This window comes from Manihot esculenta, chromosome 9 (assembly GCF_001659605.2).
Source record: "Manihot esculenta cultivar AM560-2 chromosome 9, M.esculenta_v8, whole genome shotgun sequence".
Lineage (NCBI taxonomy): Eukaryota > Viridiplantae > Streptophyta > Magnoliopsida > Malpighiales > Euphorbiaceae > Manihot > Manihot esculenta.
This window is the reverse complement of record NC_035169.2, coordinates 34,027,901-34,044,103: the sequence shown is the minus strand read 5'-3', so window position 1 is coordinate 34,044,103 and position 16,203 is coordinate 34,027,901. Positions and strand designations below refer to the sequence as shown.

At 32.8% G+C, this 16,203-nt stretch overlaps 2 protein-coding genes and 1 long non-coding RNA gene across 4 annotated transcripts; 1 reads left to right on the top strand and 2 right to left on the bottom strand.

The window, feature by feature from the left end:
• Positions 1-831: 831 nt before the first annotated feature.
• Positions 832-4,566, bottom strand: LOC110623422 (myb-related protein 2). Its single transcript, XM_021768365.2, has 7 exons — positions 3,887-4,566; positions 3,586-3,802; positions 3,420-3,496; positions 2,889-2,946; positions 2,708-2,792; positions 2,552-2,621; positions 832-1,980 (listed from the first exon to the last, which is right to left on the bottom strand). Exons 2-7 carry the CDS (start codon positions 3,794-3,796, stop codon positions 1,219-1,221), a joined length of 1,263 nt encoding a protein of 420 aa, XP_021624057.1. The 5' UTR covers positions 3,797-3,802; positions 3,887-4,566; the 3' UTR covers positions 832-1,218.
• A 49-nt stretch (positions 4,567-4,615) lies between these two features.
• On the top strand, positions 4,616-7,869 carry LOC110623423. 2 transcript variants are annotated; one of them, XR_006352063.1, is made up of 3 exons: positions 4,616-5,004; positions 6,332-6,556; positions 7,434-7,869. It is a non-coding gene; the product is annotated as an uncharacterized LOC110623423 (long non-coding RNA). The 2 variants fall into 2 exon arrangements; XR_006352062.1 differs by lacking the exon at positions 6,332-6,556.
• A 3,791-nt stretch (positions 7,870-11,660) lies between these two features.
• On the bottom strand, positions 11,661-13,780 carry LOC110622094 (NADPH-dependent aldehyde reductase-like protein, chloroplastic). The gene is made up of 2 exons (XM_021766476.2): positions 13,327-13,780; positions 11,661-12,215 (listed from the first exon to the last, which is right to left on the bottom strand). The coding sequence occupies exons 1-2, from the start codon at positions 13,722-13,724 to the stop codon at positions 11,807-11,809; spliced, it is 807 nt and encodes a 268-aa protein (XP_021622168.1). The 5' UTR covers positions 13,725-13,780; the 3' UTR covers positions 11,661-11,806.
• Between the last annotated feature and the right edge of the window lie 2,423 nt (positions 13,781-16,203).

Here is a 16,203-nt window from a genome sequence, read left to right as displayed (position 1 = left end):
CAAGGGATAGGAACGGATGTAGAAATTATTAGAGGGATCAATTTTATTTTTGGAGGGATAATTTCAATTTTATTTAATTCATAAAAAATATTTATTTATATGTATAAAGTTTTTAAAGTAAAATTTAATTTTAAATAGAGAAAAAAATATTACAGGTATAAAATTTTATAAATTAAATTAATTTACTCACTATTAAATATTAGCTTTTAAAATGTTTTAATATGAGTTGTCTAAATTATTATCTATTCAAAAATACTATGTGATTTTAATATTTTGATCTATATTTAATTGAATAATTTTTAAAAAGAATAAATTAATAAATCATTTTAAAAGTTTAAAAATCGAATAATATTTTTTAATTAATAAAAATTATATAAATACTATTAAATTTTTAAAAAGTTTAAGGGGTTATGGCCCTTTTGGGTCCGTTGTTGATAAGGTAGCTGTACTGATTTGTTTTTACAAAGATTATTAATTTTAAAAAAAGTAATAAAATGAAAACCATTTTTTTTCCCAAAATATGGAAAATGAATATCAGAAATTTGTATCAGAAGAAATCATCGTGCTCACTTGAAAATCTGTAATCCTTCTCCTTGGTCATCCAACAGCCTTATTCTTCTAAAAATAAAGGCTTCGATCAAAATGAGAGATGTAGCTAAGCATGCGTGTGCATTAATCCTTTTCCAGGTAGATGTATTTCTAATCGTTTTGCATCATCTTTTAAGCTGCCCATTCATCCCTAGCAGAATTTCATCGCTCATTTGCTTACCTTCAAGGGTACGCGTCCTCCATACTTTCCACTACCATGCATCACAGACAATAAGCGATTCATAAGAGAGAAGAAATTTCTGAGCATTTATTTTATGAACAATGAACTAGGATTACTGGATCAATTTGAATGTGAACTTTTGATGATGAAATAAGCATTTGGGCAGCTGTTTTTTTTTTTTTTTTTGGCTATTCATTAACTCTCAGTGACATATAAGATAGCATAAGTACATATGTTGGATCCATTCACACAACATGGTTCTAAAATGCACTCTACTTCTGTCCAACTTATTTCATCGAAATTGAATCGATTGTTTCCAGGCGGCTTGGTTTGGACAAGCACACAGCAGGTTTTCATGTTGACCTTCCTCCTGCTCTGATGTAAATGCAGAATTAGATGCCTCATCTTCTGAAATATTCTCATTAAGTGTAATCTTCCAGTGGACCACCTCAGTTCCAGCTAAAACCATTCAAGTCAAGCTGCTTGCAATTTGAAGCAGCATCAATTTCATCGTGGGAATTGAGATCTAGTTTTGTTGCAAAGTAAGGCAGTCTATATCCTGTTGAGATATTATCATGCTGTAACTTAACTGAATCTGTCCTCTTGTTAGTCTGGTCGGGGAAATTGTCATCATCATTCCTTCCCTTGTATCTTTCCTCAGTAAAGCTAGTACTTGCCTTGCCGCTTTCTCCTTGGAGTCCAACTCTCATGGCCAAATTACTGGAGCTTCTTTCTGTAGAAAAAATTCTGCTTTCTGTATTGTTTCCCATTGGGGAAAGGAACATTTTGCTATCTCTTAGGTTTTCAACCCACTTGAGTTCAGTTGGATGTAGCATGTGATCTTCTGCCATTTCTTTTGACTCCAAGAAAGCGTTGCCGTTATAGGGTCTCAAACCCATTCCAGTATTGTGTGTTTCTTGTTCCTTTTGGGATCCTTCACAGGAGGTCAGGCAGCTGTCAATTGAACAATCTGTGGGTGGCGTTGTTTGTGTTTGCTGGGGGCAGAGACCCTGCAGTTCTTTCAGCTCTGAAAATGCTGAATTCAGGCACTGAGCGGATACCTTGGATACTAGTTCAGACAGTTGAACTTTGGCAGCTTCAAGTCCCACCGTACCTAAATTCTGCCTTCCAAGAGTTTCCTGTGCTTTCTCTAGCACTGCTTGTAGGTATTTTCCTTGAGCCTCTATCCGAAGCTGCAGATGTCGTTGTACCTGGTTCCGCCCAGAAAAATTATCAGAATGTGTAAATCGTATGCCACAGAGATAGATCATTGATGATGAATTAATTGATCAGACAACGTAGTAACAAAACAGGTTAAGGAAAATTTTTATATCTAGAAATACTAAGTTTCTTTAGGATTTCTAAGGAAAAGAAACTTGTGAACTGCTAAATCTACGCCCATCTTTGTTGCATGTTTGACTATACTAGGTTTCTGATTTACACACACACACACACACATATATATATATTATATACGTTTCTAAGGAAATGAAACTTGAGTAATCTACTCCCACCTTTGTGGCTGTTTGACTATATTTCTGATATATATATATATATATATATATATATATATATATGAGATGGTTCTTGGGGGATTACTATGAGGATATAGTAGCTTTCTTCAGTTTAAATGGAAAGCATAGAAGCAGCTATGCTTCAACTCAGCTATGTTTCTGAGAATTATGTTATTGTGCTTTTAACATCTGAGAAAAGTGAGAAATTGCTCATAATGAATAATTGGCTTTCTTTTGTTTTCAGCATTTTGAGCAGTGAGCGCTGTACCTCAAGCTGCTCTTGTAGTCTTCTCTGCACTTCTATTTGCATTTGCAGTGCTTCACTGATGTGTAAGTTTCTGTATTTAAATAAGCATAATCGTTAAAATGTTTTGCAATGTGAGAAAATAAATGAATGATTATAAGTCAAACCAAGTCTCCATACTTGTTTGTTTGGGTTCCAATGCTTAAATTGTTTAAATGAGTAACATTTGCTTCAGACATTCTATCAACTGCCACAGCATTAGCACCTGTATCAAGTGAGTTATATTTTAATGTTAACCAGTAAATTATTGAAAACATGAAATATTTTAAGATAACTTTATGACATTTGCAACTTTACTTACCGATTTTGCTGCTCCTACTAACAGCTTGTCCATGGAGATTCTTGCTGAGTCTGTACTTCTGTGGACCCAAAGGAGGAGTTAGCAATGTATATATGTGAATTACAACTAATAAATCAAGACTAAATTATGCTAGAATTATTTAATGAAATTATTAAAAAGAAAGGGTGCATTTGGCTGCTATCTCTGTCTTCTTGATGATTAGGCTTCCTGGCTTCCTACTAATTACAAATGAATCTCCAAGGCACAAGATTTAGCTGCCTCTTCTTTATTTTTTCCCATTTCTTGTAATAGTAATAGAAAATGAGACACTGTGTACATTACAACAATAGAAAACAGTAAATTCACCTGGCTGTTTTGCTTCCTATCCTATAATAACAGAAAGGCCATTTTCCTTTATTTATTTTTATTTTTACTTGATTGGCCAAATGACCAAATATTGTAGGACTTGAATCTGGACAATGAGATTTGAAAGCTATATCAGCTGTTACTGATAATATTTCCAAGTAGATACTGTAGAAGGTATTCAATTACCTGTAGATGACTCTTTAGATGATACAAGGTAAGTCCTGGAATCCCCATAAGTTTCATAACTGTTTTTGGAGTAGCTTCTGCAAGGAGAAAAAGCAATAGTTGAATATGTGGAGCTTACCATTATTTACTTGTGTTTAGGATTTTTTAGTTTTTGTAGTGTACTCACTGTCTGCTCCTCCAAGCTGATTGACTGCTTCTATGAACCGCTCATGGAGATCTGGTGTCCATTTTAGTCGAGGCTTTGCATCAGTTGAAAGGACAAGTCCAGAATCTCCAGGGCCATTGCCACCTTGCAGCAATAAATGCCTTTCAGGAGGGATTGGCATTCTTGAGGAGGAGTGGATGCTCTTTCCTTGGTGTTGGTGATGATGATACATCTCTATCTATTAAAATCCCACTTCAAGTTTAGCTTGAAGTGGAAGCAGTAAAAGTGTACTAATTGTGATAAAGATCAGTGGTGTTTTTACCTGATTTTCTCTCTCTCTCTCTCTTGATCCAATCTGCTACTCCCTAAAATGCTGCACTTGATTATGCAATGTTCTTGGAGGACAATCCCACGTCCTAATACTTGTAGGCAAAATTTTCTTCAACTTCCCTTGCCTCTCTCCTCTCTTTTCTCCTTTGGTTTATGCTCACAAGCCAAATATGCTGAAGCTGGCTTTTATAAAGCCAAATGGGGCTGGGAAGCCAGTGAGGCATAGAATCTTGGATAGGTTTGATGGAAGACCTGACCCAATCTAATATTCACAGTGACTTGAAAAGAGAGATTGCTTCCTACTTTGCTTAATTGTGGGGCCTCTCCTCAAACTCCACTTTCTGTTATAAGTGCTACCTACTTGAATTCCTCATCACATTAACTCTTCAAATGCATTCACAGTTTGCATTTATTGATCCCCCTGAGTTTTTTAAGTTGTTTGCATTCGGATTTGTCCGTGGAGCAAAAGCAAGAATCTTATTCCAGGATATGAGAGGAATTTTTCTGACTTGGATTAGAGGAATCCACTATCTCGGGTGTTGAGACCTTCACCCTCTCATTCTCATGGAAGATTCTCAGATTTATTATATCTCTGTTTCTCTCCTTGGTCTCAGAGGTGGTTTTTCAGTTGTCAATAGTGAAACTAATCTTATTATATACTGGGTTTTAATTGAATGTTAACTATACCACATGTAGCAGATGGGTTGTTTTAACTGGTTATATTGAAGAATGTAGAAGATGATTCTGTTGACTGGAGCACCTGGAAACTTTGGAATTAGATACAAAACAAGAAAAAGGGAAAACAATGGTGAAAAGATGCTTGTCCTTGGAAATTGTTTGAAGGCAAAGAATGGAATAAGGAATACATTCTCTTTTGTCTCCTTCAGTAAGTTTGGTACTTATTCAGCCCACATAGTATAAAATAAGATGGGCCAAGTTCTTTTTCTTCTTCAATTGGCATAGGGCAGCCGGCGCTGCACCTACAAATCCTAAGCATCTGGGACCCAATCAAAAGAAAAGAGAAGTATTGTACTTGCTTCCATACTAACATTTGATGAAGGAAAGACAATTCTCGCCCTTGACTCCTGCCTCAATTGGCCAGATTCTCTTGTATGAATCTATACACTCATATTTCCCTACTTGATTATTGTTTTATGTTCTTCTGATTCCATATTTTCTTTTTGTCAAGACTTCTTAAGCATTGCTATAACTTGTCATTGAATGACTCTATGAATTATGAGCTGATTTGTGTTGTTTTTTATAATTTTGCATGGATTTACTCAGAACATATGGAGAATATATGCATCACACTCGCCTAATAATTTTGCATGCATTAAACACACTCGGTGTTTCACATTCACTTGTACATCTGAAATGTTTTTGAACAGATACACCTTTGATTTACAAACCTATATCCCTGCATGATGTTCATTTTACTAAAAGGCGTGCTGCTTATACGAAGTATTAGTCTTTAGCCTCTAGAGGATCTGATATATCAGCATACCTCATATATTATGAAATGCTATGTTGGAATGGTGTGTAATTAATTTTTTGGACTTACATTTCCAAAACCCATGCTTGCATTAACAGCAGGTTCTTGATACTTATGCTGTTGTATTAAATTTCAAAGAAGGATATGTTCTTGTGGTGATCAGGAATTATACACTGCCCATTTAAATACACAGAATATTATCCATATGATCAACAGCTAATGCAGAATACATTCGTGCTTTAAGCAAAGGAGAAAAAAATCTTTAATCTTACATAATTCCTCACAACACAAATAATATTTTTTGACAAATGAGGACATATTTGATATGGATATAACTGTTTATTGGGTGCTTGAGAAACATTTGAAACAACCATACCAGTATTCATAGAAATTATAAGATCTTATTAAACGACAGAGCAAGAAAAAAAAATCTCACTACTTGAACAAAATCTTAGTTCTAATCGGCCTTTTAGGAAGATCAGTTGGAATCTGATTTATCAGGATAGCTTATGCAGTTCAGGAGAATCTATGAAAAAAGCCTCTGGGTATAGTATTAAAGTGGCATTCCTAAACAGTTCGCTGGCATGTGGATAGGAATAAATTGCAAGAGGCATGATTGGGTACCTTGCAGGTTACAAAAATCAAACTACTTGTGCTAAATGAAACAACTGTGACCGCTTGCGAATTCAGCTAGAATCTTGATGATATTGTAAATTGCTAAGCTAAGATATAACAGGTGATGGTGTATATCTGCATAAGCCAAGTAAATGGATTAACATTATTTGATGATCTTTCCATCACAGGGACATAGTGTATGAAATTTTCAATGTCATATGAGTAACTAAAAGCTACTATTTTTTTTTTAATCTCCTGTATAGACAAAGAATTTAAAATGTAAGAATCCATTAAGGTAAACGTTATTTAATTGTGTTAAATTTGGGTCAGGCCTAACTCACCCCAAAAGCTAGCTCAAGGGAGGATTGCCTATGACTCATATAAGGGGCACATTACCCTTTTTCACAACCGACGTGGGATTCAACGCACCTCTCACGCCCAGACTTTTTTACTGGTGCGTGGCACATTTATGGGGCGCCTAACATTAGATGGGAGGCTCTGATACCATGAAACTTTGATGAAAGTATATATACTACTTACAAGAGTACACACTAGGTAAGAAAATAAATTAATTCCCTAATTATAGCCTAATCATATCTCAATCATATCACACAATCATATCCCTAATCATCACTACAAATCTAGGCTATTTACAGAAATAATCTCAACAAATTGGATAGGCACTGTGTTAAAAAGTCATTAGTTGTTTTTCTCATATGTATGATTTACTTTGTCAGAAACTAGTTTAAGTTAAATACTCCATGTTTCATCATGTTTTACACTATATATAATTGTTGATGAATGTGATACACATTGCAAAATCTGTATGCCTAGCTGTAAATAGTATAAACATGGGTGTTTTTAACTTTCATTTCATGTCTCTCAAGGACTCAAATGATCTTGGCAATGGTACATGCAAAGTACTCATCTTTCCCTTGATGTGGCCAAAGTGCCCTTACTTGTGTTTCTTACTGACAAGTCTCTCTCTCTCTCTCTCTCTCTCTCTCTCTCTCTCTCTCTCTCTCTATGTATGTGTGTGTGTGTGTATGCACGCGCAGACATGCATGTGCATGTGCACTTTTGCTCGTACAATACAAAAAAATACTTAACATTTAACTTTCTGTTATCACCTTCCTCTTTCTAGTATGATATTCTCCACTTTGGAGGTGAGGACTTGGTTTTTTGTTCTTCGTTGTACTTATATTTCCTTTTATGGATTCTTTGTTATTATAATTTGTAATTTAACTTTGAGGAAGAGAGGAAGCTCTGAAAAGAGAAACACATCATATGTTAGAGAATCATGTTAAGGACTAGTCAATCATAAGCAATGATACATGTTAGACATTTACTGGTTGCATTTTTTTGACCATGCATGCTATGGCATTGGATGAAATAGAAAGTGAGAAATGACCACGGAATGTATTCCTTGTAGGAAAAAATAAAGGTAGCAGTGGAAGAAAAGCTGTTATAGATTCTAAGAATGGGAATCTTAGAATCTAACTCAAAGTGAGGCCAAGGAGTCATTCTCAAGTCAAGAATTTTGTTATTCCTCTCTACCCAAAGCCACAAAAAATGGGTTCCCAGTTCCCACCCATCTTTTTTTTTTTTGCCCCTTTAGCTTAATATAGTGAGATGCTCTACAGGCATTCATGATTAGTGTTGTGTCCCTATAAGTTGAGAATATTTTCCCTGTTTACAGATTGCTTAGGTTCATTTGAGATGGGGTTTGCAACGAGTAGGTACCATTTTGCAACTGTGTTCTGCCACTAACTAGTACTCTGTTCCTAGTACTCTGTTCTGTATTATTATCTATCCCACTTGTAAACTAAGTTCTGATTTTTGTCCTCTTACACTTTATTAGGCATTAATACCAGCCAAGTGAACTGCTCAATCTAAAGCATCCAACGACATGGATGCTTTAAAATGTTCCTCTGTTTTGAATGTGAGGATAAGCATGTCTAAATATTATATTAGTGAATCACTTAATTCATAACCACTTGAATAGATACTAAGGTTTTATTCTCTAACATGCCTCACATGAGAAGAAGTAATTCAATTTGAATTGTAAATTCTGTTTGATGAATATTTTGCAATATAATTATTATAGAAAATGAAATGATACATATCATTTGAAGCAAAATGATTGAAATAGTAAATGTAGACAAAAATTTCGAATCAAAATATTCAAGTGGGAAGAGAAGCAAAGAATATCATAAATATATATAAGAAAAGAAAGCAAGATTTGTTTCCATGCGTAACAATTTTCATACAAATAGAAAATCATGATTTGCGAAGAATATGATTCGAAAAGGGATAGGCTTTGGAGGCTGAGCTACCTAATTAAGCTAGGATTACCTCCTCTAGATGCCGCCTTTCTTCTCCCTGTCCTCTAATAATTCTATGTCATTTTTAGCAACTTAAGAGGAAAAGGAAATGCCTCCCCTTCTATGATTCACTTTTACTATTAATTTTTTAAATTTTTAAAAAATTTACTAGTTCATTTTCATTTCATAATCTATAAAATATATAAACCGATAACCGTTGGATCTCATACCCGCTTAGACTGAGTCAGGACCCATAAAAGTAGATCAGTCACCGAGCTCGGAACGCCCTTAGGCAGGCCTGTCCAGCGGTTTCGGCCTGGGCTCTGACATGCATACCAGATCGGGTCGTCCACGAATCCAAGCCCGATAAGAAGGAAGCCGGTCCGATGATGGGACATGAGGAGAAACGAGCAGGCACCGTCCCTTCGCAGCCCTATTCGCATGCATACTGGGGAAAATTAAATGGTCGTCTGATATAAGTAAGGTCAGGTCGTCCACGAGTCCAAGCTCGGTAAGAAGGAAGCCGGTCCGATGATGGGACATGAGGAGAAACGAGCAGGCATCGTCCCTTCGCAGCCTTATTCGCATGTATACTGGGAAAAATTAAATGGTCGTCTGATATAAATAAGATGACTGACAATACTGTACATACGAGTCTGTCCGACAGAGATGGGTGTCACAGAGAGGCCGTGAGTCGTCATTAGCAAGTTAGAAGAAAAGAATAAAAAGGAAGGAAAAGGGACCCTTTGCTTAATTTTTAAGTTGACACATACATACCGTAAACTCTATTATCTAGATTTCAGAACATCATAAACGATTTAATTGAATGATTTTAAATTAAAGATAAACTAATTAATTGGATAAGAATTTAGGGGTTTGAAAGTAATTAAATCTTACTAATGATGTTGGATAGAAGATTGTTTTTGTGATGAAGTGAAGATGAATATGCTGCTTTTATGCACTTCACCTTTGCTTTACAAGTTCATGTATTCCAAAATCATCTTTTTTCAGGTGGAGCAATTTGGCACTCTTTTTCTAATAGAATTTTTTTGACATTTTCCCTCAAACATTCTCCTCTTGTTTTACCCAATTAGAAGGGTAACAAGTCAATGGCAAATCAAAACTAACCACAAAAAAGTTTTTACTGTTTGATTTGATTTGATTTGGTTAAGATAAATTATTGTAATTTGTTGAAATCAAATAATTTATTATTCAAGCCAAATGTCCATTAAACTTTTTTTTTTTGTGATTTACCCTTTACTTTTTCAAGAATATTTCTTCAAAACCACTAACTTTAGAACATTTTCTTTTACCTTTTAGGAAATGTTCCTCTATACTGAAAAAAAAAAAATTAATCTCATTAAAGAATATTTGGGATTACTAAATAGAATTAATGTCATTAAAGAATATTTGGGATTACTAAATAGAATTACTCCAAGTAATAAGTTTTAAGAGTTTCCTTTCTTTGAGAATCAGGTTCTGACTCTAAATATTTTATATTATTTATTGTGCATATATCTAAAACTAATGCAGGAAAATGTGATTTTTAGATCGTTCAGAAATAATATTTAATTTTAGTTTGAAAAACAATTTTTGGGATACATTGCACTAATAAATGTGATTAATATTATATTTTTATATAACTCAAACTTAAACTTTTAAAATCTGGCCAAATTGGATTCTTTTACACCCTAATGCACAGTGAAGTGGGTCCCATAATGAATTGTTGATATCTCCAAATATAAGAATAGAATTTCAAGGAAAAGTAGAGCATAATTCCTTCCTTGTACATATGCGAGTGCCTGCACAGTGCTTTTTGGCAGAAAAGTAGATTCCAATTCCACAAAACAGACTACTATAACTACTACTATACATATATATAGCATTAGAGGAACTAAGTTGCATTATTAACCATGAGCCTGTTCAATAAAAAATCTAAGAATTCATATCATATCATACCATCTCCTGCATAAAATATATAAGTTGCAGAAGCAGATCCCATGTTAGTTTTGTGGTTCACTTTAATGGGTACCTAGGACTATAAGGCCTTCCTTTATAAAAGTCACCCTCTTCCCAAACCATCCATTTCATGTTATCATTCCAACTATAGTTCCAATTGGTGAGTAAACATAAAGGGTTCTCATGTTCTAACACACTCTCTTTCTCTCTCATAAACTTTCTTCAATAGTCAAGCTTGGAGATGTCCATTTCCTGCATATATTCTCACCCATTTTCTTTTGTTGGCAAGCGGGAGGTGTTGACATAAAAATGGTAGAGCCAGTGCACTCAAGTTCTTTTTCTGGTCCAACTGCATCTTCCTGTTCTTTTTCTAAAATAATAATAACAATAATAATAATTTTTCCTTCATCTGAATTTGAAATTTGCTGCCTCCATACATCATCCTTTTCTTTAATGCTAAAAAAGAGATGTACAACATTAAAGTTCTCAATTCCATTTCAGTTAAATAAAAGAGAAGTGCAAGTGGAACCAATATCATTGGTGTGCTTACCCTCGCCAGGCCAGAATATCCAGGGACCAAAAGGGTGCTCATAAAAAAACTTTTCATTCCTCCGAAATAATAAAAAGCTATAAAAATTTAAGAACTATGGAAACCTTATTTATAATATTTTAAAAAATCTTTAAAAAAAAACCCTTACTTTACCGTATCTCATAACAAACAACGAATTAGTTGCCTGACGAGTGAAGAACACATACAGATCTGTGGTAAGAGAAGGGATCTGCATTAATTGAGACCCAATGAACAAAAACAAGCCCTGGAAGCAGGTCCGCACCTGTTGTTATTTGGACATTGAACCTAGCTTGGCAAAGGCAATATCAAGTTATGCAAAAGGCACGACATTTCATTTCTATAATTTTCTACTAAAATAGCCAAAGTTAAGCATATATGGACAGATGGGTAAATACAGGGAACCCATTGATAAATGCTATCCCCTGTGTTGGCACAGAGCATATGTGCATGGAATAGCTGTTGGAAGACTCAGATTCCTGTCAATCACCAGGGTGTGTCCACATTATCCACCTCAAGAACCCAGAGAAACAGGCATATTTCAAAGAGTTAAATGAGTTCGAACTTGCTAAATCCATTATAAGACAGTTTGCTTCCTTCCATTGGCTAACAGAAGGCAACAGAGCTGGACCAATTCAGCGCTACATTCTTAGAACCTGTTTCCAATGGCTCACATGCTTTCTAGCAAGCAAATGCATGTAGTGGTGATACAGATTCAAATTTGAATCCTTATTCCATTGATCTTTTCATGAAAAAGATTATTCAACAGATATAAAAACTACCATTACACGAGAAGACTTGAGAAAACTAACAGGAAATAATATCTTCATTGAAACTGCTACAAAAACAAGATGGATTACGATAACCGGTGGAATTACATTTGTAATGAAATTTTCGAATCTCAAAGCTATTTTCCAGGCTAGTGCAGTATTTAGTATGGCGGCATAGTTTGTCCTAAACATAGCCGCCATTGACACGAATAACCTGTCCGTTAACCCACTCACTAGCATCAGTAGCCAAGAACCCAACAATAGGTACAATGTCCTTGGTCTCACCAAGCCGGCCTAGTGGACACTCCTCTATGTTCTTCTGAATTTGCTCCTCAGTCTTCCCAGAAAAATACATCTCTGTAGCAATAGGACCTGGAGCAATGCAATTTGCCGTAATCCCTGTTCCCTTGAGTTCCTTTGCTAATATCTTTACCATTGTCTCTACTGCTGCTTTTGAAGCTGCATATATCCCAAACCCTGGCTTCAATCCACCCACCATAGATGATGTTAACAATATAATTCGGCCACCACCACCGCGCTTGAGCCGATTTGCTGCCTCTTTACAGCACAAGAATGCACCTTTAGTGTTAACACTGAAGATAAGGACATTATTAGAGTTTGCAGTAAAATGAAAAACAAGTAGATATTTGAATTGGCTCAGTAAAGAGTTTTAATTTGGTAGTTACTGATTACATAGCAAGTCCTACGAAAATCAACTCTTCTCTATGTCCTCACATTCAAAACCTTTCTAGTTCCACCTTCATCTGTCCATTGAAATTGAAAATTCCCACCTCTATTCTTCCCTGATGATGAAATTGTTTCTCTGAAAAATTATTTAGAGGGGGTTACTCTTCAGGGCTTATTATTTTGACAACTATGCAAAAATATGACTATATTCAATCTTCCTAGGTTAAGGCTACAAAAAGCTCAAGGTCATTCTGTTTTATCTCTATGCTGAATGAGAACAAATTCAAACTGTTAATCAATCACACTTGAGTCTATAAATTATTAACAGTTGAAAAAGCAGCTTTATCTAAAATTCAGTTTCTTTTTGCATTTACCACCTTCCCAAGGCCATAACTTGGCTCAATTTAACAACCAAAGGACACGCATGAGAACTTGGTTTCTATAATTCAAAATGCAAAAATATTGTAAATCATCAATTAAATCAGCTAGCTACAATATGCTTGGTTGTTGAAACTAAGGCTGTATTTCGTTAAAATGAATTCCATGTTTTATATGTTTTGTTTGAATTTTTTTTAAAAATAATTTTAGGAATTAAATTCTATGAGATTGTTTTAACTAAAACCAAATTCCACCAAAAAAGGTGTAATTTCAAATGAATTCCCCAAAACTAAAACACTAACATTTTTCTAAAATCCCATGTCTTCCACAGCTCTCCCCCACCCCCTCTCCTACCTTTCAAATAAAATTCTAACTAGAATGACTTCTGCATCTCTAGTTTACTTGAACTAAATAGGGTATAAACTTTCATTTCTCAAGAATAAAAAAAAAATAACAATAATAACAATATATCCTATTTCTTCATTTTTCACTCTCCAGTTTCTATCCATGTTTAATTAGTGACGATCCAATTCCTGACTTTCAAAACAAACCCATACTCATCAATCAAAGTACACCCAACCGCAAATCCAAACAAAAAAAAGAATAGACATAATTTTGATGGTTGGTTCACTGGATTACCTGAAAGTAAGGTCAAAAACCTCCAAGGGAGTGTTAGCGATGGATGGATACTTGGGATCCAACACTCCAGCTGAGTTCACCAAGACATGGGCTGGTGCGCCAAAAACCCTCTCAGCCACATCGAAAAGTGTCTTGACATGGGTTGGATCGGAGACATTAGCTTGAACTGTTATGGCACGAAGGGAATCGCTGTGAGGAGAAGAAGAATTGATCTCTTGGGCTAAAAGCTCAGCCTGGTCCCCGTTGGTAGAGTAATTAATGACAATTTTCGCTCCCAGTGAGGCCAAGTGGACTGCTATGGCTTTCCCAATGCCACGGGATGAGCCAGTGACTATGGCGACCCGGTCTTGGAGCGGCAGAGACGATGGGGCTGTTGGATGGGAACTCGAGGCGTCCATTGACAGTGAGATTGAAATTTTTATGGACCGATCGTTTCAAAAATCTTAAGTTTTGTTTGGTTATCTTGTATAAAAAAAGAGAGATTTATCGTTAAGTATTATAATAAGTCATTATATTAATAATAAGTCACTTCCCACGTTTTCAGAAATATATCAGAACGTATTTTTTTTTTTTTTATCATTCAAATAATCTTTTCATTTTTTTATTAAAAATAAATAAAAAAAAATAAAATAAATTCAATTTTATTTTTAATAAATTATTTTATTTAATTTTTAAATATTATAATTATTAATAAATTAATTTTTACATTTTTAAAATTTTATTAAATCATTTTTATCATTCCTCCTGAAATAATTATTTTTTATTATTTTTTAATAAAAAATAATAATTTAACTTTTTACTATAATTTTAATAATAAAAATAGACTAAATTAAATAAAAAAATTATTTTATTAATAAAAAATAAAAATATTGTAATAGATTTTTTTAAATTAAGTGACTGAATTATTAATAATTATAATATTTAAATATTAAATAATAAATTTTATAAAAAAATATTTTTTTTTCTTTTTATGAAAATCAATAAAAACATATTGTTGATTTTTGTAGGAAATATTTTCTTCAATTTTAGTATTTGTTTGGCGTGAATTCCGTAATTTATTCTTTTATATATTTGTCGTAAATTTCTATATACTATTAACGCCGACTCCTACAGTCATTTTTTAAGGATTATATCACAATATAAATTATTAAACTTTGTAATTATATATTTAGTTGGTGATAAATTTATCTAAATAAATTTAAAAAATTTTAATTTTATTTTTTTAATTAATTGTATTATAAAAAATATATAATCTTAATGAAAAATAATAATAATTTAAAAACAAAATTTTAAATTTTTATAGAAATTAAAATGTATAATATTTATGTTTATATTTTATAAATTATTAAAGAATGATATATATTTTTATAAAGCAATTATCTTTTAAAAAGTAGTATTAAATTAACCAAAAAATACTACTTCAAAAATTAATGCTTTATAACGTACTTGTGTAAGTAATAGATTATTTTTAATTAATAATTGTGTTATTAATTTAATATAGTATATTGTATTAATTTAACAAAATTTCTGTAAAATAATTACTTGACAAACATAATTACCACTTTATATAAATTTATAATATAAAATATACAATTTCTATAAATTTTAATTCATTTCCCCAACAAAATAAGTTTATTTTTATTTTTAAATCAAGTAACAATAGAATTTTCAGTAATTAAATAAAAATATTAAATATATTAATTTAGTTAATTAATTAAAAATAATATTTAAAAATAGAATCCAGCTTTATTTTGAATAAATAATTTGAAGATTTTATTTTTTTTAAAATTACTATTAATCTCTATGTTTTATCAATTTTAAAAAATATATTAAAATAATTTTAAAATTTTAAAAAATATACTAATTAATCTCTCTATAATTTTTAACAATTAAATATTAATAAAAAAATTAAAATATTCTGATAAATTAATTAGCATATATTTTACAAATTAAATAATTATTTAATAAATTTTGTCATATCATAATAACAAAAACATAAATATTTAATAGATAAAACTAATAAATTTTTTAATATTTTAATAAATTTTAATATATTTTTTAAAATTAAAATATCAACTAATAATATAAAAATTAAATAATAAAATTTTCTATTTTTTTAGCTCATAATTGTGTCATAATTAATAAATATAATCTTTTATATATTTAATCTCTAAACTTTCTTAGGACCAAATTTAGAAGTCTTCTAAAATTGTGTAAGCATGATATAACCATAATTTGATTAACATTAGAAATTCCTAAAACACTTACTTCTCTAAGGCATTTCATCAAACAATACATGTAATATAATCATGGATAAAAGAAATAGCAATGAGCGAAATTAAAATCTCAATACAACCTAATAAGTGAACAACTCAGAAAACTGTCTTTGTCAATACAATCCAATAAACCTCAACTTCAGCGACAGAAAGAAAATAAATTTAACAAAGAAGTGAGGATTGATTGAACTCATAAGCTAAAATAGCACGATAACGAATCAAAAGCAGTCATGGTCGTACCTCAAGGCACTAAAACCATTTTGTCACGCTTGCCAAGCCAATGGCACTTTATCAGTGAAACTCTTCATGACGACCCAAACTAACTCTTCGGTCATCGGTTTCTCGCTTATGGGAACCGCTCTCTTCTTGGATCAGATAGAGGCACAAGAAATGTGGGGACATCAAAGCAGTAGACTCCATGTAAGGATAGGATTGAGTTGTGAAACGTGCTGGGTGAAGGAAGATGATTTAAGCGTGGAGAGTTGCAACGAGTGTGGTGATAGATTCAGTGGCATTTCTCACTGCCTTTTGCAGAAACAAGAGTTTGCGATTAATGCTATGTTTGGATAACTTTAGGCATAAAAGCGAAAATAATATTTAT

Excerpts from the sequence above, each read along its gene's own strand:
- LOC110622094 (XM_021766476.2), bottom strand. The coding sequence starts at position 13,724 with ATGGACGCCTCGAGTTCCCATCCAACAGCCCCATCGTCTCTGCCGCTC. Across the intron at positions 12,216-13,326 it reads GTTTTTGACCTTACTTTCAG|TGTTAACACTAAAGGTGCAT; the intron begins GTAATCCAGTGA and ends CCTTATCTTCAG.
- LOC110623422 (XM_021768365.2), bottom strand. The coding sequence starts at position 3,796 with ATGTATCATCATCACCAACACCAAGGAAAGAGCATCCACTCCTCCTCA. Across the intron at positions 3,497-3,585 it reads TCAGCTTGGAGGAGCAGACA|AAGCTACTCCAAAAACAGTT; the intron begins GTGAGTACACTA and ends TTCTCCTTGCAG. Across the intron at positions 2,793-2,888 it reads TAGTAGGAGCAGCAAAATCG|GTGCTAATGCTGTGGCAGTT; the intron begins GTAAGTAAAGTT and ends CACTTGATACAG.